The sequence below is a fragment of the Camelina sativa genome, chromosome 5 (assembly GCF_030686135.1).
Source record: "Camelina sativa cultivar CO46 ecotype springtype chromosome 5, ASM3068613v1".
In the NCBI taxonomy this organism is placed as follows: Eukaryota; Viridiplantae; Streptophyta; class Magnoliopsida; order Brassicales; family Brassicaceae; genus Camelina; species Camelina sativa.
Window position 1 is genome coordinate 14,646,635 of NC_141884.1, and position 26,501 is coordinate 14,673,135.

General features: G+C 32.1%; 6 protein-coding genes and 1 long non-coding RNA gene across 7 annotated transcripts; all 7 read left to right on the top strand.

The window, feature by feature from the left end:
* Positions 1-2,165: 2,165 nt before the first annotated feature.
* Positions 2,166-4,465, top strand: LOC147943752 (uncharacterized). The gene is made up of 8 exons (XM_087512352.1): positions 2,166-2,294; positions 2,399-2,510; positions 2,748-2,857; positions 3,388-3,468; positions 3,558-3,739; positions 3,859-3,949; positions 4,030-4,188; positions 4,280-4,465. Exons 1-8 carry the CDS (start codon positions 2,166-2,168, stop codon positions 4,463-4,465), a joined length of 1,050 nt encoding a protein of 349 aa, XP_087368478.1.
* Positions 4,466-7,578: 3,113 nt separating this feature from the next.
* On the top strand, positions 7,579-9,295 carry LOC147943753 (uncharacterized). The gene is made up of 3 exons (XM_087512353.1): positions 7,579-8,449; positions 8,556-9,096; positions 9,235-9,295. The coding sequence occupies exons 1-3, from the start codon at positions 7,579-7,581 to the stop codon at positions 9,293-9,295; spliced, it is 1,473 nt and encodes a 490-aa protein (XP_087368479.1).
* A 645-nt stretch (positions 9,296-9,940) lies between these two features.
* On the top strand, positions 9,941-11,032 carry LOC147943754 (uncharacterized). The gene has a single exon (XM_087512354.1). It carries the CDS (start codon positions 9,941-9,943, stop codon positions 11,030-11,032), a length of 1,092 nt encoding a protein of 363 aa, XP_087368480.1.
* Positions 11,033-11,157: 125 nt separating this feature from the next.
* On the top strand, positions 11,158-11,667 carry LOC147943755 (uncharacterized). Its single transcript, XM_087513097.1, has one exon. It carries the CDS (start codon positions 11,158-11,160, stop codon positions 11,665-11,667), a length of 510 nt encoding a protein of 169 aa, XP_087369223.1.
* A 474-nt stretch (positions 11,668-12,141) lies between these two features.
* LOC147943756 (uncharacterized) lies at positions 12,142-16,102 on the top strand. Its single transcript, XM_087512355.1, has 8 exons — positions 12,142-12,270; positions 12,366-12,432; positions 13,018-13,096; positions 13,183-13,325; positions 15,466-15,553; positions 15,643-15,785; positions 15,884-15,968; positions 16,048-16,102. The coding sequence occupies exons 1-8, from the start codon at positions 12,142-12,144 to the stop codon at positions 16,100-16,102; spliced, it is 789 nt and encodes a 262-aa protein (XP_087368481.1).
* A 3,632-nt stretch (positions 16,103-19,734) lies between these two features.
* Positions 19,735-23,793, top strand: LOC104786872 (vacuolar fusion protein MON1 homolog). The gene is made up of 14 exons (XM_010512325.3): positions 19,735-20,460; positions 20,727-20,806; positions 20,924-20,995; positions 21,082-21,121; positions 21,352-21,453; positions 21,547-21,668; positions 22,099-22,231; positions 22,317-22,408; positions 22,500-22,581; positions 22,663-22,727; positions 22,836-23,111; positions 23,197-23,288; positions 23,369-23,433; positions 23,535-23,793. The coding sequence occupies exons 1-14, from the start codon at positions 19,942-19,944 to the stop codon at positions 23,628-23,630; spliced, it is 1,836 nt and encodes a 611-aa protein (XP_010510627.2). The 5' UTR covers positions 19,735-19,941; the 3' UTR covers positions 23,631-23,793.
* A 1,524-nt stretch (positions 23,794-25,317) lies between these two features.
* On the top strand, positions 25,318-25,966 carry LOC147943757 (uncharacterized). The gene is made up of 2 exons (XR_015598020.1): positions 25,318-25,580; positions 25,661-25,966. It is a non-coding gene; the product is annotated as an uncharacterized LOC147943757 (long non-coding RNA).
* Positions 25,967-26,501: the final 535 nt, after the last annotated feature.

Here is a 26,501-nt window from a genome sequence, read left to right on the forward strand (position 1 = left end):
TGTATTCAAAATAGACATCCCCACTGATTTTTACATATTCATGAACCTTTCAATTATGTAGTTAAAAGGTGTGGATGGTAACACCCCTTCGAGTCGATACTTTTTATGCAACCATTAACACCTTATAAATTCTTATAGTCGAATTTAAAAACTTAAAACCAAACTACTGTCTTTTCAACTTCTTCATTTCACTCTCTTACTAAACTTCTCTCTAACTAAAATACTTTTTTTTAAAGACAAACAAAAAAAAAAATGGCGAGATTTGTGATGCTCGACAAATTGTGTCCTTGGACAATGGGATGGAAGATTCGTGTCAAAGTTTTCCGTTCATGGAGAGTGAGAGATCGTTCGAATGATGTATCGACAGAACTAATCTTGGTAGACGAAGAGGTATGTTATACAGAATTATTTCGTTGTTACTTCATATGTATTCGTGTGTCTAAATACTTTGGTAAATCATTCTCTGAATTAGGGTACATTTGGACATGCTACTATCCTGGCATCACTCAATGGTGTTCCGGAATTTAAATTGTCGGAGGATCGAACTTATGTTATAGAGAAGTTCGAAGTCAAGAGTGACAGAGAACAGATCCAGAAAACTAAAAACGGTTATCGGATCTTCTTCACAGACAAAACTATAATCAGTTTTGCAAGAGATCCTATCATTTCCAAATCTTTTAATAATCTAGATTTTAAACGTGTTTATGATAATGCGTTTCATGGAAGATGGCCTTACGGTAAATCGGACTTTATAATGGATTGTTTTATAAAAGATTAATTTGTTATTTTTAACACATATTATTCGTTTTTATGGCAGTTAATCTGATTGGATGCATCACCAATATGGGTGAAATCAAGAGTTTCAAAAAAGAAGATGGTGTCTATCGTTGGAGCTTGATGGATCGCTACATAAAATTCACTATCGAGTCGATTGAGTAAGTTTATATATGAATAATAATATTTTAAAAAACTGTTTTAAGTGCTTGATAAAATACGTAGATTGACATTATTATATCAACAAACCTTTTTCCAAAGGGGATATGTACTTGACTGCTTCGCAACAGGAGTCTATGCTAATCATATGTTCAAAACTTTCAAACTGCGTAACAGGAAGAGGGTCTGTCTGTTCAAAATGTGGAAAGCAGTAAGATTCGGAGGTGATTACGTTTGTTTATAGATAATTAGTTTAGTAATTCAGTACAGTTTATTATGATAATGAATAATTTGTTTATTTAACATCGGTAATGTTAGATGATAATGTTCTCCTAACCAACGGCGATGGATGCTCGGAGATTGTCGAGGACCCGAAGAGTGCAGAATTTGCAGACTACATGTTCATGTAAGTCAGAGAATTACTTTGGATGGTCTTTCGATTATATATTTTAGAAATATGTGGATGTATCTGACTAACTTTAAATATTTAGGTACAATTACGTTGATCATGGTGAGTCAAGAATCAAAGATTTGGATGATACCGACTATAGGTTCGATTTAGACCTAAGGTAATAGTAAAATTTTACTTTATTTGATTAATGATTAGCTGATATGAAAAAATACTGATTAGAATTTATCCTTCTGCAAAATACAGAGATTCACTTGACTCCTATATTCATCTTGCTGTTGAGGACTCCTTTGAGAAGCATCGAAGACCTTATTGATAACTATGCTCAAAACCGTTCTACGAAATTCTGTATTTTTTGAAAATTATTGAAAAACACTTTTGTAATTTTATATTTGATGATTTTTTTGGGATTTAATAAATAATTAAAATATTATTTTCTGTATTATTATTAAATTTAGTTAGTTGCAAATTTTAACATATAGAAATTTGTTTAAATAAAAATATTAAAAACTATTATTATAATTTACAAAATAACATTTATTTTAATAACGATATATGGTAATTTACAACTGCTTGATGAATTTCATTAAATCTGAAAGAATAAAAAAATGTTAAATATACTTTTTTAATAATGATAATAAACATATCGAGAATATTCATAAATGATATGTTTACATTCCTCATCATTATCGTTTTAACAAAATTAAGTAAGAAAATATTCTAAAAAATAAAAAATCAAGTCGGTTGTATAACATCTCTATAAATATTGTTCCGCTAATGTGTTTATGAGTTGTATGCTCAATTCAATATGACTTCTAAAAAGATGAACGTTCGACCTTTTGTTCAGTTAGACAATCTCAACCCTGCTTTAGACCATCAAAAGATAAGAGTCCGTATCATAAGACTTTGGAAATCATTCAAGTCCCTTCAGATGGTCTTCGTTGATAGTGATGTAAGTTCTAATTTTAAATTGAAGCGTCATGTTTATTTGAATTATCTATGAAATTTTTAGTGAAACTGGATATTAGTTTTATAACTTTAAATCGTTATATATAGGGTACAAGGATACATGCATCTATTGAAGATGGTTTGGTCAGCAGGTTTCAAAATCAACTTGCTGTCGGCGAGTCTAAAATAGTCGATACGTTCAGCTTAGTGGATTATGATAGTAATTTTAAGACAAGTTCTTTGGGATTTAAAATCGTCTTTTATAGAACCACTGTTGTGAAACCATGTGATGAATTCCCAGTTCGTGTTCCAGTAAAGTATTTTCAGGCGTTTACTACTATCTTATCTGGAGAATTAGATAAGAATATATTGTTTGGTGAGTTATTAATTAACTTTGTTTTTAAAAGTTATATTTACATGTAAAAAACAAAATATTAATTCATGTTTTTTCTCGTAGATGTAATCGGCCAAATCATCAGTGTTGGAAATCTTGATAGCGTCAAAACGAAAGGGAAGGATAATGTCAAATTGAGCTTCGATTTGCAAGATTTAACGTATGTAACTTTAGTAAATATTTTGAAAATTAATTTAATCTAAAATAAATAACTAAATTTTATTATTTTTCATGCATTCGTAATATAGTGGAACCCGGTTAAATTGCACGGTGTGGGGGGATCTTGCAAAGGACTTTGATAAACAAATAAAAGAACATCAAGATACTGTTGTCGTTTGTGTAATACGATTTGCATGCCTGAAGGAATGGAAAGGTAATATCTTACTTTCAGAAAAAACAAAACTTAAAGCTTATAATTGTCAAATCTAACGTTGCCAATTAAATCCATGTTACAGGAAATTATAGTATTTCCAATGCGTTCAACTCTACCGATATTCTCATAAATCCAGTTATGTCTGAAGTAGACGCATTTCGAAATAAGTAAGTATACATATATGTATATATATGAATATATATATCCTTTCTATATTATTCTGCACGACATGCTTAAATCATACACATATTCTTATTATTATCATAACTATATAGGTTGCCTACTGATGCTATTGATTTAGTACAACTTGATGATGACCCAAGCCCTCAGAAACCCAAGGTGACATTATATGAGGAGTTTTTCATTGTGAACGAAAAGAGTACTATGGACCAAATCGTTTATGCACTTGAGGTAATGATTCAAACGTAAAATTGATATCGTGATCTTATTGTTTTCTGAATTATAATTGGGATAATAAATGTTTGATTAATTCTTTACAGGCGCGAACATGTGTGACAATCGCGACAATTCATTCTGTTGAAGTGTTGCCCAAATGGTATTATATTGCCTGTAAAGTTTGCAATAAGAAGGTGCAGCCATATCCACCAGAATCTCAAGCTGGAAAGGATTTACTATATAGTTGTGGAGTTTGTGATTCTGATGTTATGGAAGTTGATTACAAGTAAGTACCAAATGTCTCTTAAATTTTTAAAAGAATTGTGGATTATAACTATACGCACATTTAAGTCGTACCAAACTGTCTATAAGGTATAAACTCATACTTCATGTTGGGTACGGAAGTTCACAAAAGATTAAGCTGCTCTTCTTTGACGGTCTTGCCCAACTATTTATTGGAAAAAAAGCAGAAGAACTAGCTTTGGAAAAACCTAAAGTAAGTATAGTATCATTTGAATTCTTTTTGGTTTAAAGTTATAAAAATAAGTATTAAATCAAGATTTGACATTTGTTCAGGATGATACTGCACCTATTCCTGGAAGTCTCTCTGCCTTGGTTGGGAGGACTATGCTGTTTAAAATTTCGATTACAATCGAGAATTTAAAAAGCGACAAGTCTGCTTATGTTGTTGAAAAGTTTTGGGAAAAGGAACACATGGTTGTGCAATTTGGAAAGGTACTAAAGTAAACAAAAAAAAAACATATATCCATAATATCATTATGAATTCTATACCTTTTAAATCTCAATGTATGTAATTTCAATGTAGGAACTATATGGAAGGAATGAACTTTCGAATAATTCTTTGGATCTCGACGACCATAAGTTGCAAATTGCACCAGCTGAAATGAATTTGACTTCATCTAAGAGAGATTATACAGACAGCAATATTGGATCGACCAGGGGTCATAGCATGATGACAAGGAAAAAAATCAAATCCGAACCCCGAGATTGAAAAAGTTGCGTCATTTCAAAACATGATATCGGTTAATTTTTATTTTCATCTTTATGTTTTATTTTTTTGAATTGAAATTTTTAATTATTTTGAACAATTAAGAACGCTTTTAAGCTTCTTAGCGTATTTGTATTGGTCAAACTTTAATTCTTTCAATTACTATAATTATGTTACAATAAACGAAAATTAAAAATATATACAATATAATTTAATAAATATCATACTATAAAATCATTTGGGAAATTTTAATAGTTAGAATATCTCTAAACCCCAACCTAAATCTTTTTAAACATATTTCAAAATTCCATAAATAATGATAATATGTTAAAAATAAAAGGCCAAATTTAATGGTCTGAATATTCAATACGATAATTTAAGAAAATGACCATTAACGATTATGTTAACAAAAAATTTTACATTAAAAACTTAATGGTAATCCTAAATATTTTGCTTTTTCAAAACAAAATTTTAGGAAATATAATTTTATCAAATGTGTAAACTTATTTTATACATTTTATATGTATATATATAAGTCTTATTAATTTACCATGTCAACTAGAAAAAAAAAAAAAAAACTGAACCAATTTTTAAGTTCTTGCTGTTTGACGTATAAGGTAAAACAAAAATCAAGCTTTTCATTATTTTGTATTATTGAAATTACATTCACATGTTTCAAATGTATACGTGCAGAATCATAATGAACCGTTTATCTGGAGTTCGTCGAACCACCAAGAAAAGATCAGGACCTGATGAAGGTGCGGTCCGTTCGCAAATTCAACAAGAACAATTTGTTTCCTTTTGTGAGGATCGCATTGCTGAACCAGTTCAAAAAAAAGTCAGGAAAGCCGGAAAAGAATCAATTTCTTCTGAAGATAACTCATTGGCGCATCTTGACGTTCAAAATACTGTTGTTGACGGTGAAAATAGTATTTTGAAATCAGCGAACAAGAAATCTCAATTTCAATCCTGGATGGAATACAATGTCATGCCTAACAATGAGCCAATCTACACATATGATAAGGATGTTTCCGGATACTTCTGGTGTGTGAAAAACAAGAAATATGTACGCAAAGATATATCATGAAAAAGGATGCACCTTAGAATGTCGTTTATGAATTTTAGTTTCATATTTTGATATTCAATAATAATAACTATTTTTATTTCTGATTATCACCACGATGTTATTATAATTCGTTATGTTTTTAAAAGGGATTTTATCACTTTTTAATGTTTATCAAATGTTAGTTTTATAACATAATGAAATTATCTTCCTAATTAATAATAATTATGATATGACAATTCAGCGGAAAGTTCGTTAATAGTATAATATTTATAATGGAAGAAAAATATTTAGTTTAACATGTTTTAAAATTTTGTTACAAAAAAATATAATATAAGAATTGAAAATATATAAAAAAAAACTAGATATTCAGTAATGACCCGATAATGATCTACAAGATTATGGAAATATAACAAAAAAAGATAAAAAAAAAATTAAATAAATAAAATATTGTCAAAGATCAAGAAAGTAAATTTCAAAAAATACGTATTAAAGATCTCCATACATAATAGAAAGATAAATAATGTATTTTTAAAAAAAATATTCAAAAAGTTAAGATGATATATAGATACATATGTCAATATTCGTATATATCAATAATTAGTACATTTTAGATGGCATCATATATACGGCACCATCTTCCAATATAAACAAACCTAACAGCGAATTTTAGAATAAAATTGTCAGAATTACTCGATTATATGAATTCTTGATCGTACTTTGAATTTCATTTTGCAGATTACTACACTTGACGTATTATAATGAGACCTTCGAAGATTCCATATCGGAGGAAGAATGAAACGACACATGCCGTCTCTAGAAAACGTACAGACATTTTATATTCTTTACATTACGATATATGTTACATTCGAAACTAATAGATTGCACTTAACAACATTATAAAACTACAGGTGTTAGTTCTACGATAAATCTTCCTGCTTTTACGAATGCACTGAATTTTCAGTATCCTGATCCACATAAGATGGCAAGGTTGAAAAGAATGCAAATACTGAAGTCTAAACGGGCACAAAGGAAGAAAAAAGGTAATATCTTCGGGAAGGGATTTCAAAATGAGAATATATATAAAAAATATATATATAAATGCTAAAACTAATCCAATTGTTGACTATGCAGAAAATTTCCTTCTTCCCGGATTACAGGAAGATTTCGCATGTTTCGTCGCAACTGATTCGGATACGAACGATGAAAGTGATTCAGACAGCTCTACTGATGGGATTTCATTCGATACTAATGAAAGCAATGCGACATCTGAGATGTTTCTTGGCTTTCCTCCCATAAAAGCTAAGTTATTAAATAATGGTATATCTCGATGCATATCTGATTCGTTATACGACTGTTTTGTAAATAAGTATGTATATCTAACATATATTTGAAATAATAATTTTTAAAAAAATGTATATGTAAGTTATTATGATGATGGAGATCCTTATTTTTTATGTGATAATTGTGGAGCATATATGTGGTATGGAGAACGGGTGAACAAACGGACTAAAAAGGCAAAGCCGGATTTTTCACTGTGTTGCCATCGCGGCAAAGTAATACTTCCTACTTTGAAGACTGCGCCTAAAACATTATTATCGTTGTTTTATAATAATGACGATAGGGGTAAAAACTTCCGCGATAACATACGAGCGTACAACATGATGTTTTCGTTCACATCATTAGGTGGGAAAATTAACCATTCAATAAATAATGGTAGAGGGCCGTATTTATTTCAGATGTGCGGAGAAAACTATCACCGTATCGGTGATATCTTGCCAGAACCTGGAAAGGAACCAATGTTTTTGCAATTATATATACATGACGTATGTAACGAGATAACAAATAGAATTTCTGCATTTAGGTAATTATATATATTGATAAATATGTATTTAAATATTTTCCATATCTTAATTATTAGTTAAATATCTTTAGCATAATTCGATGTATCTACTAATCATTATTATTATTAATTTTTGTGTTTTGTTCTTGATATAGATCATCAGGATCTTCTGGAGATTTAAAACATGAGATTGTTGGACTATTAAAAAAAATGCTTGATAGTCATAATCCGCATGTTAAGGCGTTTAGATCGGCACGTGAAAGATTTAATATGGAAGAAGGTAGCGAAGGTCTGCGATTAATCTTACCTTCAGACAGAACTACTGATGCAAGAACTCATAATCTTCCTACCAGTAAAGAGGTCGCTGCTTTAATTCCCAGAGATTTTACGGCTGGTGTGAATAAACGTGACATTGTTATAGAAAGTCGTTCGGGTAATTTACAGAGAATAAGTGAGCTTCATCCCGCATACTTGCCTTTACAGTACCCATTGTTGTTCCCTTATGGTGAAGATGGTTTCAGATTAGGTATCGATATAGGTTTCATGGATACCCGTGGACGTAAAAGGAAAACCGTAACCATGAGGGAATTTTATGCGTATAGAATATTTGAAAGATATGAAGAGTCTTCGACTATTGTTATGGCAGGCAAATTATTCCAGCAGTTTTTAGTCGATGCATTCACTACCATCGAGTCGAACAGGTTGAACTACATATGGATGAACCAAAGCAAACTCCGAACTGAAAGAGTCGATAAGATAATTGAAGCTGCTGAAAAAGGACATGAAGACCTTGCACAACATGGAAAAAGAATATTTATTCCGTCATCGTTTACTGGTGGAAAAAGATATATGATGCAACATTATCTTGACGCCATGGCTACTTGCAAGTATTTTGGATTTCCTGATCTTTTCATAACTTTTACGTGCAACCCAAGGTGGCCTGAAATTGATCGTTATCTAGCAATACATCGTCTTAGTAAAGAAGATAGACCTGATATATGTAGCCGAGTTTTCAAGATGAAACTTGATAAATTAATGGACCAAGTGAGAAAGGAAAAAACTTTTGGTATCGTAAATTCTGGTATGTATTTAAAAAGTTTTAATTATTATTATTTATAATAGTCTTTGGAAAAAAAATATCTTATTAATGTTTTTTAAAAATAATTATTTGTTTTAGAAAATTTCAGCGATGTATACAATAGAATTCCAGAAGAGGGGTCTGCCTCATGCGCACATGATTCTGTTTTTACACCCAGACAATAAGATGCGTACATCAGACGATATTGATAAATACATAAGCGCTGAAATTCCTGATAAAGAGGTGGATAAGTATTTGTACGAAGTTGTTTCTGATGTGATGATCCATGGCCCGTGTGGTCATATGAACAGCGATAGTGTCTGCATGAATAATGGGCAATGCACTAAATTCTTCCCAAAACCATTCATGGATAATACTGTTGTCGACGATGCTGGCTATCCAATATATAGACGACGTAACTATGGGAGAATCGTGGAGAAAAGAGGATTTCAATACGATAATAGTTACGTTATTCCCTATAATCGTGATTTATCACTCCGTTTTCGTGCTCATATAAATGTTGAGTGGTGCAACCAGACACGTTCAGTTAAATATTTGTTCAAGTACATCACTAAAGGTCCGGACTATGTTAGAGCCAAAGTAGGAGAAGAAGATCAGGAAAATGAAATTAAAAAGTTTTTCAATTGCAGGTAACAACTTAATAGGATTGTCAAATATTCTCATATTAAATTATACGTGACAAACTAATCCAATATTTTTTAGGTATGTATCTGCATGTGAGGCTTCTTGGCGAATTTTTGCTTTCCCGATTTGTTATCGTACTACAGCCGTAGAAAAACTCCCGTTTCATCTTCCAGGGCAAGAATTGGCTATTTACAATCAGGATGATCCAATAGAAGATGTATTGCAACGTACAACAAATAGAACTTCTAAATTTTTGGGCTGGATGGAATGCAACAAGATTTATCCCCAGGCCAGAGCACTTACGTATGCTGAATTTCCATCTAAATTTGTGTGGAATAAGAGAGAAAAACTTTGGAAGCCAAGATCAGAGAAACGGAAAAGTTTTGCAATAGGCAGAATTACGTATGTACCGCCTTCTGTAGGACAAGCCTATTACTTGCGAGTACTGCTTAATAAAATTCCAGGACCAACAAGTTTTGACTATTTAAAAACAGTCAATGGTATACTTTATAGTGATTTCCAAGAAGCTTGCTATGCTTTGGGATTATTGGATGATGATAAGGAGTACATTGCAGCTATAAACGAAGCAGGTGAATGGTGTTTTGGGGAATTTTTAAGAAAGTTATTTGCGATCCTACTGCATACAAAGAGTTTAACTATTCCTCTTGAAGTTTGTAATAAAACGAAAGACATCTTGTGTGAGGATATTTTGTTTAAAGAAAGGAGAAACAGGAACGATCCAGGTATTTCAAAAACTTATTTTCTTTTATCAAAATATTCCGTTTTCGAAGAAAAAAATATATATATTTATATATAATAAAATGTTTAAAATTTTCTCTGGTAGGTCTAATGTTGTCACGGACTCAGATAGAAAATATATGTTTAACTGAAATAGAACTTATGTTACGATCGAATGGGACATCTCTTACGGCCTTCGAGACAATGCCTAGACCAGATGATAGTATAATGAACACAAGAGAAAATAGGCTTATCGCAGATGAGAGAATATATAAACCTCAAAAACAACAGGAATTGTACAATAAGTTGTTACCTATGCTAACTGATGAGCAGAGACGTGTTTATGAAGAAATTATTCACTCTGTGAATCACAATAAAGGTGGTATGTTTTTTGTCCATGGTTTCAGAGGTACTGGAAAAACTTTTATGTGGACTATTCTTGGTGCTGATATAAGGTCTAAAGGTAATATTGTTCTTAATGTTGCTTCGAGTGGTATAGCTGCTTTGCTTTTGGAAGGTGGTAGAACGGCTCATTCAAGATTTGGTATTCCAATCAATCTTAATGAATATTCTGTTTGTTTGATAGATGCTGAATCTGATCTTGCTGATTTAATTAGAGAAGCAAAGCTCATAATATGGGACGAGGCTCCAATGATGAACAAGCTTTGTTATGAGACTTTAGATAGGAGCTTGCGAGATATCATGAAATGTGACCAGATTTTTGGAGGTAAAGTTGTTGTGTTAGGAGGTGACTTTAGACAGATTTTACCAGTTATTACGGAAGGTGGAAGGGTAGCCACAGTTTTAGCATCTATCAACTCATCTGTTCTTTGGAATAGTTGTAAAGTTCTTAAACTTACCGAAAATTTGAGACTTCGCAAAGCACGTAATAGTATGGATGCGGGTGCTCTTGCTACTTTTTCTAAGTGGCTTCTTGATATCGGAGATGGTAAAATTAACGAGTCAGATAGTGGGGATGTAGAGATAGAAATTCCGGATGATTTATTAATTAATACAAGTGGAAATCCTATTGAAGCAATAGTTAAAGAGATCTACGGAGAACAATTTACAAGGAGGACTGACCCAAAATTCTTTAGTGAAAGAGCTATTCTAAGTCCAAGAAATGACGATGTTGATAAGAAAAATCAGTTTATGCTCACTAAGCTTCCAGGTATGCAAATTAAAAAGGAGATAGAAATTTAATTTTTTGAAAATTTTCTAATATTCAAAACATATACGAAATTTAATTTTTAAATTTTGCAGGTGAGGAAAGACGATATCTTAGCTCTGATAGTATTGAAACGTCTGATACGAGCGGACTTGATGATATGATCTACACTCAGGAATTCCTAAACAGTATTCAAGTTTCTGGACTGCCAAGCCATATTTTAGCTTTGAGAAAAGGAGCACCTGTCATGTTGTTAAGGAATATAGATCCTAAGGGAGGTTTATGTAACGGTACGAGGCTGATTATTACTCAGATGGCCAATCATGTAATCGAAGCAAGAATCGTGACAGGAAAAAAGGTTGGAGATAAGGTACTTATCCCTAGGATGTATGTTAGTCCACCTGATGCAAAGTTTCCCTTTCGTATGAGACGACGACAGTTTCCTATTACCGTGGCGTTTGCAATTACTATAAACAAGAGTCAGGGTCAGACGCTAGAACATGTTGGATTGTTTCTTCCGAAGCCGGTTTTCACACATGGACAGCTTTATGTTGCATTCTCTCGAGTGACAACCAGAAAAGGATTGAAGGTGTTAATTACTGATAAAGATGGAAAATGCCAGAACAAAACACTTAATGTTGTTTTCAAAGAGGTTTTTGAGACTGTTTAATTATTATGTTTTTAATTGAACATTGTTTTGGAATTTTAGATTAAATTTTATTTTCTATAATTAGTTAAACAAATTTTTATGAACTTTGAAATACAATGTTACTCATAATATTCATTACAATTATCTGTAATATAATTAAAATTGTGGTATTTTGCTATGTAATTAGAATAGAAAATATAATTACGTAATGGTAAAAATTATTGTTTAAGGTATGATAAAGTCTTAATTTAAACAATTAAATCTCAAACACATTTAAATTAGAACCTTGCGAAATATATCTATTAAAAACGAATCCTGTCTTTCATTTTGTTATCATAATTTAAATAATAATATATAATAGTGAAAAAAAAAGTTATAACGCTAAATGTTAATAAGCAACGTTTAATCGTGACTCTTTGATTTCTTACAGTTCCGAAATCCCCTTTTCGTCTCCGACAAAGAGAGAAAATAGAAAAACCCTAATTCGATAGAATCATGAATATCGATTATATTTCTGATCTTCATCGGGGAAAAACCAACTGGTGTATCCAAGTCAAGGTCTTGAATTCTTGGTATGTCTACGAATTCTTCAGCAAACGAGTTCTTCTACTTATGGATGAAAGGGTTAGAGAATTTCCCAAATGATAATTTCTACTGATATTTGATATTTTAAAAGTCTTATATATTAGATTACTAACACAATTTATCAATTTTTGAAGGGTGACACAATTGAGGTGGCCTTTGTTCCAACAACACTGAAAAAGCTCCAGAAGTATATTTATGAGGGTAAATGGTATGAGATTAGGACTTTCAAAATCATCGATCCAACCCTAAGGGAGAGGAATACTCATCATCCTTTCCAAATCAAGTTTACGGAAGAATCAACCATGATCAATTGGAATCAGTAAATTCGAAAAACTATTTCCGATTCGAAGATTTGGGTGATATATATCGTTCAAGAATCCATCATCCCATTTCTTTTGGTACGTTTTAAATATACGGTTTAAAAAAAATTTCAATTATACCCTGTGGATAAAGATTTTTGCTATCTTTGAGTTGTTTAATCTTTAGACTTTTAATAATTTTGGAACTTTGTGGATTGGTCCTCCCATATAAAGTACAAATATAGAACTTATACATAAGTAGTTTTATGTGGATGATAGATTCAGAAACAATTATTCTTAGATATTGCTATCTTTGTGTTGGTGAATCTTTATACTTTACATAATTTTAGAACTTTGATAATTGGTTCTTCCCATATAAAAGTACAAACAGAACTTAGAAACTAAATAGTTTTATGTATATGATAGATTTGGAAACAATTTTTCATCTTTTTGAAATAAAAAAATGTCTTTTTATGGCAAAAAATAGATGTTTGCGGATATGTAGTAGCTGTAACTGACAACAGAGAACATGCTGGCAAAGTTGTTTTCACGCTATTAAATGGCAGGTAAGACACATTTATTCTACATTTGATGTTGCTAAGATTTTTAAGTCTCACTCTTTAAAAAATGTTTGTATTAACTTCATCTGTAGGTATGAATCTATCAAGTGCCGTGCAGTAAACAACTATGCTACCCTTTTCATGTATTCATGGGAGTCGTCAGGATGCCATCTCACATATCGTAACGAACCAGTGTTTTGTGTTCTGCGTTTCTGGAGGGTTGGAGAGTATGAAGGTATGACTGTTAATAGGACTTACAAGTTTTAATAAATGTTAAAGACTATCTATTTTCTATACTCATTTACAAAACTTTTATAACACTTTAAACATCTCTAGGTGAACCGTGTATTGAAAACACATTGGCCTCCTCCAAGATCTTTTTAAAACCGGATTTTGAAGGTCTTGAGCATCACAAGACTATGTAAGTTTAAATGTTTATTAATACCATGTAGTATATCATGCTAGGGTTTAACTTATGAATTTGCTTTCTATACTTAGCTCCGAATTTGCTGGACGCTACTACATAAATCGTATGATGGAGCATGAAGAATAATCGTATAAGGGGCTTAAGGTGAAGGCAGGTTATTTAAATAAAAATTATTATGAATATGTAAACTTTATAACTATTTGTAATGTTTGTATGACCTATAATTTATATTACTTTCAAAAATAATTTCTATTGTCTAAACGTAGTAAATTAATGTGACGCAAATCTTTATCCATCGTGATTTAATTAACCATACCGATTGTATTGGGCTCATCAAATTCATGAAAATTGAAAATGGGCTTCAAAAAAAATATATAAAAGTTTACATATTTATTAGAATAATATATATTAAATAAATGAGTCCATTTTTTAAAAAGTGAAATAAAATTCTTAAGGTACAACTTAACTGCTAATTTAGTATAATTCTAAAAATAGTAACCAATTAATCTATTATTGATAAAATTCCGACTTACCTATCTTCAAGAAACAAAAATTTAAAAGGTTTGAAACAATTGTTCTATATTGGTAAAAACATTATTTCTTAAAAAGTCTTATAAACCTATTATATGGAAGACAAAAATAATCAGACGACAATATCCATCACCATAGAATATTCTTAACTAAGAATATATAGTCATGTACAGTATTGTAAATAGATGAGTTTCAAATGATACTATTTAAGAATATAATGTCTCTAGCTAAAACTCAAGTAAGACTTCTAATTAATTGTCATCTATTTTGTAATATGAATATTCCTCATATTTTTATTGCAGTAACAACTTTAATTCAAGCAAATTGTATAATTGAATATAGTGCATTATAAATATGAATTAATCAATTATGTATTATAGTTTCGATTTAAAAAATTATTATATTATCAAAATTAACCAATGCATGTATGGATGCAAGGACAAAAAAAAAAGTGTTATTCTCAAAGTCTTAGCATTGATTAACATCAAATATACCGACTATAAAAAATACTACTAATCTGTAATTATAATCATAATTATACCTATTAAAATTACAAATACTAAAAAACAAAAAAAAAGACACTCAAACGATTAAGACGCAACGCTACGTTTAATCGTGACTGTTTATATTCTTACAAATCCGAAATCCCATTTTCGTCTTCGAAAACAGTGAAGCAAGAGTAAGAAACCCTAATTTGGTAAAATCATGAGAATCGATTACATTTCTGATCTTCATCGAGGACGAACGAACTGGTGTATTCACGCTAAAGTCTTGAATTCTTGGCATGTCACCGAGTTCTTCACAAAACGAGTTCTTCTTCTTGTGGATACGAAGGTTAGAGCAATTAATCGAAAATCGATTTTACATAAATCTTTATTTTAATAGTGTTTATATGCTAGATTACTCACACGATTTTAAACAAACCTTGAAGGGTGACACGATTGAGGTCGCCTTTGTCCCAACTATACTTAAAAAGCTCCGGAAGTATCTTTACGAGGGCGAATGGTATCAGATTCGAAATTTCCAAATCATCAATCCAACCCTCAGGGAGAGGAATACTCATCATCCTTTACAGATCAAGTTTACGGATGATTCAACCATGTTCCCCCTCGAATCAATCAACTCCAAAAATTACGTCTGATTCGAAGATTTGGATGATATATATCGTGGAAGGATCAATCATCACATATCTTTCGGTACGTTTTTCGAAATTTAATTGTAATTTATTTATTTTAACATAGTATAACCAAATTGGAATGGATTGTTTTTTAGTTTTGTGTTGAGTTATCTAGAAACTCTAAAAGAATTTTGGAACTTTGTGTATTGGTACCTCAATAGAAAAGTACAAATTGAACTTTTACCAAAAGCTTTGGATACAAACATTCTAAAAATATTCTTGACTTTTTTCCAAAAATAGATGTTTGCGGATGTATAGTAGCTGTTGATGACAGAAGAAATCATGGAAATGGTGTTTCTGAAGTTGTTTTAACACTATTAAATGGCAGGTAAGTCACATTTATTGCATCTTTACTCATATTAAGATTTATAAGTCTGACTTTATTTTGTAGAGTGTAACAAGTATATTCATTTGTAGGAATGAAACTGTAAAGTGTTGTGCAATGGATTACTATGCTAACCTTTTCATGTCTTCATGGGTGTCAACTGGATGCCATCTCACATATCAAACTGAACCGGTGTTTTGTGTACTGCGTTTCTGGAGGGTTGGAGAGTATGAAGGTATGTACTATTAATAGAACTTGCTAGATTGTAAAAATTCTTAAGAGTAGGTTGTATACTCATCTAAATAATCTTTTTAACACTTAAAACATTCCTAGGTGAACCGTGTATTGTAAACACATTGGCCTCCTCCAAGATCTATTTAAAACCGGAGTTTGTAGGACTTGAGAATCACAAGGCTATGTAAGTTTTAATGTTCAAAAATATCAAGTGGTGTATCATGTTAGGGTCTAACTTATGGATGTGTTTTCTATTTTTTTAGCTCGGAATTTGCTGGACGTTATTACATTAAGCATATAATGCAGCATGAAGGGTAAACTGGAGAAGTTTAAGCTGAAGGCATATTTGTTAACAATCTTTTGTATATGCTAACTTTATAATTATTTTGAAGGTTTGTATGATCAAGTACTATAAACCCTTCTAAGGGTTGCTTTCCAAATTTTCTTGATGGTTTAAACGAAATATTAAATTATTCTGACCCAACTTCTATCTAATTTAAATTAACCAAATAATATGGATCAGGCTCAATGGATTTTTCCCATTTTGCAAATGGGCTTAACATTTTTTAAAACAAAATAATATATATTGAAAGTCCATTTAGAAATGTCAGATTAAAAGTTTAAAATACAAAATTAATTACAATTTTGAACATATTTAAAAAGAAAACAAAACTAATTTAAAAATAGGTTTTTTTTTTTGACATTTTGATTTTATTTAACTCTTGTCCGCACAAGCGTGCGGGTAACTCTCCTAGTATACAGTTAAAGCCAATGTCAAAAAAACGTGATTCGTGAACGATGTTCTCGCTAGTTTCAAGCCATGTATAAGGAGAATTAAAATGATTAATTTGTGAGACAATGGTTTGAAACTTTCACTGAAAATTATATATGTGTCTAGATATTTTAGGTCTATATAAAAAAAATTCAAATGGATCATTTACTAATTTTGGAATTAAAATTGTTCATATACAGTAGAATTTTAATAAATAACTCGCAAGCTCATTCTTCGACATTTTCGGAAGATGACTACACCACGAGCGATGACAAAATCACTTTGGAATACCGATGTGATGTCTACCGGAGTTGGCTTACGTACGCTCTAACTAGTTCAAGTTTTGAAAAGTTTAAAGAAGAGTGACGACAACCACATGCTACATAGCCTACATGCATGGGGTGATATGCTAATATTGTTCTAAGATATAAGTGTTAGGTTATGGCTTAAGAGTATATATATAAGTTGTTATTGATTTGCCTGGACCCGGATTTGATTCATCTTCATTATGAGATACCTATGAAATATTTACAAACGATAACAAAGCTTTATTGGGAAATTATATCAATAACTCTTTAGGACAAATAAGATTGTTTACTTGTTAGTCTTTTGGCATAAAATACATAGAGAATAGGATTAACACAACTAGTTTTTCTAGAAAACATCATAAAATATTAAAATTAAAGAAAGGGTTTCAAGTAACTAGGTAGAAATAATTATAATCTCTTTTGTTAAAAGTAGTAGGCCATGCATATCAAAAAACATACACACGATCATGCGTTCTATTATCTACTAAAATTCCCAAGAAATAGTAGTAGAATTCATATGTTTGTTAATTATGATACTGACAAATATACGTGGAAGGGAAATCTTAAACTTCTACAAGTTAATACAATTCACACATATACTGTATCATATCGTAATAAGTGAATTCCCTATAATAAATGATTTTTTACATCTAAAAAACAAAAACAAGAGGATTTTTATATCTTTTAACAATGGATTTCAACCCTTTTTCAAAAGAAAATATATATATTCATCTCATTTTCGTTTATCGAGTATACATAACACGTTCATTTTTATTTTTATTTTCTTTTTTGATTTGAAGATATAATACAAAAACACGTCTTATAATGTGCACAAACGGTTAAAAATGTTTGCGTATATGAAAAACAAAAGCTCGTGGGTCGTGGCCATATTTAGTTTGGTAATGGACAATGTCAATTTCTAAACGTAACCAAGGCAGTGGCAAAGCGGTAATATTCGGGTAAACGTACCTCTCAAGTGCAAGCCCCACACAGATGCGATGCCGTAATCCTTTATAGTATTTCCCAACGTAAGTGATGACTGAACAACACACAAGTCGAGTCGTTCGGCGTTTTATGTGCGTTGGTCTTGTCGTTTTTGTACTCTCTTTGTCTTTTTCCTCCTTCTAGGTTTTTTTAGCTTTTACCAAAGCGACGAATCGAGTATAAATTGGTATATTATCGGTACAATCCAAAATTCCAACTTAACAAAACGTCAAATTTGAATTTCTTTTTTTCTTGTCTTTTTAAAATACTAGAATTTCATCGGCACATTTTTAGGTACGTCTCTTTCACGTGTTTGGTTATAATATTATTAGTTTATTTTAGCTAATTATGCATCCCTCACATGTCCAAAATATTGACTATAGAAACAAGCTAAGAGATACAAAAGCTTTTGGTAGTTGGCGAAAACAAAATAAAAAGGCATTTGGTCAAATGGAAGCAAAACAGTTGAGAAAATGAAAGTCAATGTTGAGTTTTTAAGGCCCAACAATAAAAGGAATCAAAAAGTTTGACATGGAGAATGTGAAGTTCGTTCATCTGCACGACTTTATTAATAGATTGAACCGACGAGGGATCAGATTTGGAGTTCGAACGTAGTTGGACAACTTGAGCGTTAACAAGAACCACATTAGTGACAATCAATTATTTTACTCACAATATATGATCATATATATTGCTCTTGTAACAAGTCACATAAACCATTGTTTTGTTATTCTTTCCAACCTCTTCTTCATCAACTTTTCCAATAGATTGAATTCACACATGCAAGAACATCAATCTTGAGTTCGGACTATAGTGTGTTGTTTCCCTCGACTCTTAAAATCACACATAGATTTTGTTTGTATTAATATTGTTGTCGAGTATAATTTAATACCATAATAGTTTATAGTACCAAACGAAGGTTGAGTAAAATCACGGGTTATATCGTTTTTCGGTCAGCTAAATTAAGACAACCATAAAAGGTTATAAAAATTTCGAAAAGAAAAGAGAGTAAATTTATAGATTGTAGAACAAAACAGTATTATAACTATTTTGAATTGTACATATATATTATTTTTTCCGCTAAATCATTTTCATTCTTAAGTTATGGAAACATAAAACAAATCCCCTATATATTAATAGAGAAGCATTCTCAAAAAAATGCTGATGTGTTGTTGTTAGAGAGTTTGAGACACCAATGAATTTATTGCCTTCATTTTTAAGGATATTTACACATAATTGCTATTGAATAATTAAAGAATATTCTTTTTTAATTAATTATAAAAAAATAAAACATATATATTATAAAATTTATTTTAATCATTTTTATAACATATTTAATTATTAAGATATAAAATTATTAGATTAAAACGTTTTCAAAGCCTGAAATTATTCACCTATTAAAAAATTGATTACTATTCACATATTTAAAGTTTCCAAAATAAAATTATCATAATAATCATTATTATAAAGACTTGACTTATTTTATACCATTAGTATAATATTTCACGGGTGAAATATATTCTTAAAAATAAAAGAAAATTTAAACAAAATATAAAATCTTGTATAGATTGAAGAAAGAATAGATTATATGATCAATTGATACATAATAGTTTGATTTAAACATATTCTCACGGGTTATATATTTTGTTTTTGTATAAACAAATCTTTTATCCTAGAAAATAAATTTACTCATAACTTTAATTTTACTGCATAGATTTATCCCGCATATAGTGCGGGTTGTTACCTAGTCAATAAAACTACTTGATGGTATCCACCGGCTTCCACTATTGGGCAGAAAATAGGCCCAAGGCTCATACTAAGTAGTGAGATCTGAGCCCCCCTCTCTCTCTTCGATTATATCCTCTCGCGAAAAAGCCCAATAAGACGGGTCACAAAGCGGGTCGAATATATCTAACTGAAACTTGGATCGGATCCGTTGGTGAATCATCCTCCTCCTCAATGCGAGTGGTGGACAAAGTGAATTTGCAGAGAAGCAAATGAACACGACTTGCCATTAGAGGAGGAGACCATCATCAAATCCTCTCCTCTCTTTCGGAAAAATCCCTAAAAATAACTCTACACGATTTCCTGCAATGGCGACTTCGGATTCGAGCTCTTCACAATCATCATCATCATCAGGCACCGAATTCGCCGATCCAAACCCTAGTACCGATCCCGAGACGAATTCGGGGCGTGTTCAAAGTCAATTGGAGTCAATGAATCTCTCTCAACCTAGCGAAGTCTCTGATGTCACCACTCGCACCGATTACAGCGGCGGCGATGATGATGATGACGACAACGACGAGGTTGCATCGGCCAACGGGAACGAAGGCGGAGTTAGCAATGGTGGTTTATTGCATGAAGCTGTGGCGGGAGCTAGCGGAGGAGAGGAAATAGAGGCGGAGAATCCTGTGGAAATGGAGGCAGGGGAAGAGCCGCCGAGTCCGACTAGTAGCGGTTACGATGGGGAGAGAGGGAGTAGCGGTGGAGCTACCTCTACTTATAAAGCTGATGATGCTAGCGAAGGTGAGATTCGGGAAGCTAATGTGGATGTTGACACCGCTTCGCAGCATGAAGCCGCTTGGTTGCCTGGAAAACGCCATGTTGATGAGGTCAGTTTGATTTAGCTCCTTCACTTTAGTGCCATATTCATGCATTAGAGGAGAGAACAAGGATGAATTAGTAGATTGGGTCTAAGTTCTAGGAATGTGGTTGAATTGGTATTAACGTTCTGATAACACTGACATGTGAACTGATCAATGTCAGAACTGTGGAAAATGTGTAGTGAGTGATACATGTGAACTGATCAATAGTGATTATCTTCTCATCAGCGGTAGATGGAACTTCTGAGAACACACTTTTAATATGAAAAACGCAGGATGATGCATCTGTTTCATGGAGAAAGAGGAAGAAGCATTTCTTCATATTGAGTAACTCGGGCAAACCGATATATTCCAGGTTTAGCCATTTCTTCATATTGAATCACCAGATAGGGAATGGCTGCATTGCGGGTTTTTGTTGTTTTAACTGATTTACTCTTGTTTCATTTCTTTTTGTAATCATCGTATCTTTTAGATATGGAGATGAACATAAGCTTGCTGGATTTTCAGCTACTCTTCAAGCTATTATTTCTTTTGTGGAGAATGGGTAAAATATGCATAAGCTTTGTCTGTTGCTCGTTTCTTTTATGGTTATTTTTTTCATGTTTGATGCCTAACCCATTGTTTTTTTAGTGGTGACCGTGTCAATTTAGTCAAGGCAGGAAAACACCAGGTATTAAAATTTCCCTTTACTATCAATTATATAGCTTGGCAGAGGTGCTTATAGTAGTGCCTACCACTAGATACACTGGTGCGTTAAATTTTCAGCTAGAGAAGTGTTTTGTTCGTTTACACTGTCATTGGAGATATTTACTAATGTCATGTCTAATATATCATTAAGATCACTGTTGATAAAGGAGATTACAAACATCTTTAAAATGAGATGTCCTGGTGAAAATTCAGGTTGTCTTTCTGGTGAAGGGGCCAATATACCTGGTCTGCATAAGCTGTACAGATGAAACGTATGAATATTTAAGGGGGCAGTTGGATCTTCTATATGGTCAGGTAACAATAGACTCCTGTGTATCCTTTCTTTTAAACTTTGTCATGTTTTGAGTGTGCGGTTTAAATAACCAGAATGCAACATTGGTGATGCAGATGATACTAATTTTAACAAAGTCAATAGACAGATGTTTCGAGAAGAATTCAAAGTTCGATATGACACCCTTGCTTGGAGGGACAGATGCTGTCTTCTCATCTCTTGTCCATTCTTTTAGCTGGTTTGTCTCTAATTTGCAACTCTTTAAATTTGCTGTGTTTTATTTCCTGTTATTTTGTTTCTGAATATTAATTTGGAGATTGAGGCTACTGATCTCTAGAAAAAAATGGATAATGAGCACGACTTTCACTGGAATTGCTAGAAAAGGTCATACTATTTCATGGATCAGTTTTATCTGTTAGAAACCTACAATAAAATTGAAGAGACAAATTTTTAACACAAAGTAATAAGAGATGATTTGTGGAAGACGAAGATCTCCAATTATTATCAAAGTATATAATACAATATTCTACGTAATAGTTGTTTGAGTCTGTTTACTGTCCTTCCCACAGATGTAAAACTGTTGTTACACACATTACATCTTTTCTCTTTTTGTCTACCTCTGAGTTCCATTTCTAATAATCTTCGAGAAATTTTTTTCCCATTTTTAGGAACCCAGCTACATTTCTTCATGCCTATACTTGTCTTCCCCTTCAATATGCGTTAAGGCAAGCTACAGGGACCATATTGCAAGAGATTTGTGCCTCTGGTGTCCTGTTCTCACTACTAATGTGCAGACACAAGGTAAAACCCCCGTATCCAAAAGATCAACGTTTTTTAGCCGGGATGTCCAGCATAGTTAATGACTGTATGTGTGTTTTACGTGCAGGTTGTCAGTCTTGCTGGTGCACAGAAAGCGTCTCTCCATCCCGACGACTTGCTTCTACTCTCAAATTTTGTCATGTCATCAGAATCATTCAGGCAAGTGCCAAATATAATTGTTCATGTACCCACAGTGAACCATACATGTGTTTTGTATAGCTTGTTCTCACTGCTTCCTCTCTGCTAGCAGGACATCAGAATCTTTCTCACCAATCTGCCTACCAAGATACAACGCTCAAGCCTTTTTGCATGCCTATGTCCACTTCTTTGATGTGAGTCAAATACTTGTAAAGAGCTTCTTAGACTCATCAACAGTGCACAATGTGAAAATATTAATTTACTCGGTAATGCAGGATGATACATATGTAATATTGCTTACCACACGTTCAGATGCCTTCCATCATCTCAAAGATTGCCGGTAAAAATAGCTTTCATGCTTGAAGATAGTTGTGTTCTTTTACATGATAAAATGCCGAGTACCGTTAATAAACATGTTATTAAGTTCGAATTAATTGTTCATGGTTAGGGTTCGCCTTGAGGCTGTTCTTCTCAAGTCAGATATTCTAAGTATGGTTCAAAGATCAATTGCGGAAGGTGGAATGCGTGTAGAAGATTTACCAATAGACCGCAGGCGTCGATCATCTACCACCAATCAGGGACAGGATACAGCTGTTCCCGACGCATCTGTGGGAACCGGAGGTCCCTTTGGAATTTGGCATTTCATGTACCGTAGTATATACTTAGATCAGTACATTTCCTCTGAATTCTCACCTCCAGTAACTAGTCACAGACAACAGAAAAGGTAAAGTCACGAATCTCCATGGGAAACCAAATGATTAGTATTTGGAATGGAAAAGTACTGATGTAGTAGTTATGTTGTGTTGCAGTCTATATCGGGCATACCAGAAACTTTACGCTTCAATGCATGATAAAGGATTGGGACCCCACAAGACTCAATATAGAAGAGATGAAAATTACAGTAAGTTCGAATTTGCACACATGTTTTACCAAAAAGATGAAAATCCTTTTCGATGCGAACTGACTATCTTTTTACTGCAGCTCTTCTATGTTGGGTGACACCAGATTTTGAACTCTATGCAGCATTTGATCCACTTGCAGACAAGGTGAGAGATTCTTTAAACCTTTCCCATGAAGTTAAAGATAGCTTAAATCGTAAAAAACACTAATCTCTGATAATTATAATACTGATGAAATTATATGGCAGGCGATGGCGATAAAGATATGCAATCAGGTATGCCAAAGGGTAAAAGATGTGGAGAATGAGGTGTTCTTGCAAGGAGCTAGCCCTTTCTCTTGGTGATGATGATAAAGTTACTACTATTCACTCTTAAATACATGTGTACGTTTTGACCTTTCTACTATTTTGACCAATGACCACCAATATTGTGCTAGCACCACCCACCTTAATAAGGCAGTAATGTAATTGTACCCAAAAACCCTCGAAAGAAAGCTATTTCATTGCCTTTATTGTTATTAATTTAGCTTGAATAGTCAAAAACTGAGATGATGTAGTGAGCAATTATTTAAGGTTTTGATGGAAGGATGTAGACTAGAGTTGTTGGTAGTAAAGAGTTGGTTGTTATGTTGTGTGGTTACAGTTTAAATGCCCATTCATTATTCACTGTGATGCTCCTGCGTTCTCTTATCTGGGTTCTGTCTTCATTATATAATAAAAAGTTTTGATTATAATTAAGGGAATTGTGAGATAATATATATGTATTTTAAACACAGTGTGATGATTTAAATGGTCAACTGATATTACGATTTGATCCATAAATAAATTTGTTATACTTTTTTGAAGATAAATATACCATATATGATATATTTTGTTTAAAACTAAATTGTATAGTTGTTAATGCAATGCAAAACAGTAAATTACATAGTTTTTAATATATAAATAAATGAAAAATATTGCAGCGTTTTAAAAACAAAACATAGAACACTCCAAATTCAAAAACCAAGTTAATAAAAGATCTGAAATAAAGACCAGGTTGCACGATCGGGATATACAAAATGAACAATCCAAACATTACTATAGATTTTACCAATGTATATATCTTCAAAATAGAAAAGATAAAGTCTAGTTAGGGCGTTAACATCTATCTTCTTCACAATGATATCAATCTTCGAATCATTTCTTGATAGGATTCGCCAAGTTCTTTTGTGTTTCAGATCATATAGTTGCAGCTCGAAATCGATTTTTATTTTTTGTCGCAAGATATTGCTAGGAATGTGACGTAGTCACGAAGGAAGGTTATTGTTTCAACCCAAATTCAATTTTACCTCATTTACATATCCAGTGTCTTAGTTGGTTGATCATTACTATATTTGACAAGTTTTTTTATTTGTATGACAAGTTCTCGTATGACTTTAGTATTAAACTCTAAAGCGAATCCAAGAGATCCAAGATTAATGCAATGCCGCTTCAGACAAAATCTGAAATTTGTTTTATCTTCTCTAGACATTACGGATGAACAAGGGTTTAATACAGTGCTTCTAATTAAATGCTCTGCTTAAATGCACCTGTTCACTAATACTAATATATTATGACATCGAAGTTAATGTACTTAATTACCAAGTATATAGTTACACATTCATTACGAAGTTAATACATATTTAATTCCTCATTAAATATTGGTGTAACATAACTGTGAATAAGGGAGATTATTCATCATCCTCTGTTTTTTTTTGAGAAAAATGCCAATAAAAAACCTGAAATTATTTTTATTTGGACGTTTAATACACAATAGTTTTGGATTAGAATAAAAATACTACCAAATAATTAAAATGTGTCATTTAAAACCCAAACTAATTAGTGTTGTTATTTTCATACACACGATTTTTCAACAAAATCAAAATTCCAATTTTACCCCGGTTATCTAATTAATTTTTAATTTTTAATAGAAAAACTTTCGGTTTTCTGTTAACCATATCAAACCGGAAATTAATCCCGGTTATCTACTTTTTTCTCTCTCTTCTTCCTCTTCATCTCTCTCTAATCGTCGAATTCATCAGGAGGAATCACCAACTACTTCACGAGAAGGTAAGAATAAGAAATTGAATCAGAGTAGAAAAAACCCGAATTGCTTTTTGTTTCTGGCGGTGCCGTCTCGTCGGTTTCCAAAATCTTCATTTGAGACTCACGCGGAGAAGAGTAAGAAAGAAAACGAGTATCGTTAAACAATTTATAATCAACATTTGGGGTTTTACAGAGTTACTAATGGATGATGGATACGACGAGAGCGAGGATGTAAGTCTATTTACGCCTGAATTTGAGAGAGATTAGGAAAAGATAAATCCTTTTACATTTTCGTTTTGCATCTCGTGAAGGTATTAAGCTTGCTGGAACATTATGGGATAAAGAAGCATTGGCATTAGCTGACAAATTCAACAATACAAGTGAGAATCGAGTGGCTCATTTTTAATTCATGCCCAATTCGGATGCTACAGACTTGAGAGAATTCGTTTTCTTCACTTGTGTTTTTTTCAGTCTTTTTTATCATTGTTCTGATAAAATTTGCTCTTTGGTTTTTTTTCCCTTCTTCGTTGTTGCTTATATTGACGAGTTTATAAGAAAATTTGGGGAAATTTGTAACACTTGATTAATTAAAACCAATATGTATATTCATCTTGCAATATTCTGATCTGAGTGATCTCTCTTATCTGATATCGAGTGTAGGTGTAGCGTAGGAGGAGGAGGAAGAAGAGAAGTACATATTAATTTCCGGTTTAATATGGTTAGCAGAAAACCGAAAGTTTTTATATTAAAAATTAAAAATTAATTAGATAACCGGAGTAAAATTGGAATTTTGATTTTGTTGAAAAATCATGTGTATGAAAATAACAACACTAATTATTTTGGGTTTTAAATGATACATTTTAATTATTTGGTGTATTTTTATTCCAATCCAAAACTATTGGGTATTAAACATCCAAATAAAAATAACTTCAGGTTTTTTTTGGCATTTTTTCCTTTTTTTTTTTTTCAATATTTAGATTACAAGTTACTATACCATTCGTGACTTCGTGTACTAGACTACTAGGTAAACTTTTAAAGACAATCCAAACATTAATTGCATAGTTTATTATTTGTGTATATTATGGAGTTTAACCATTGTGTAAATTGTGTAAATAGTTTAACTTTACATACTCTTACCGTTGTATAAATTGT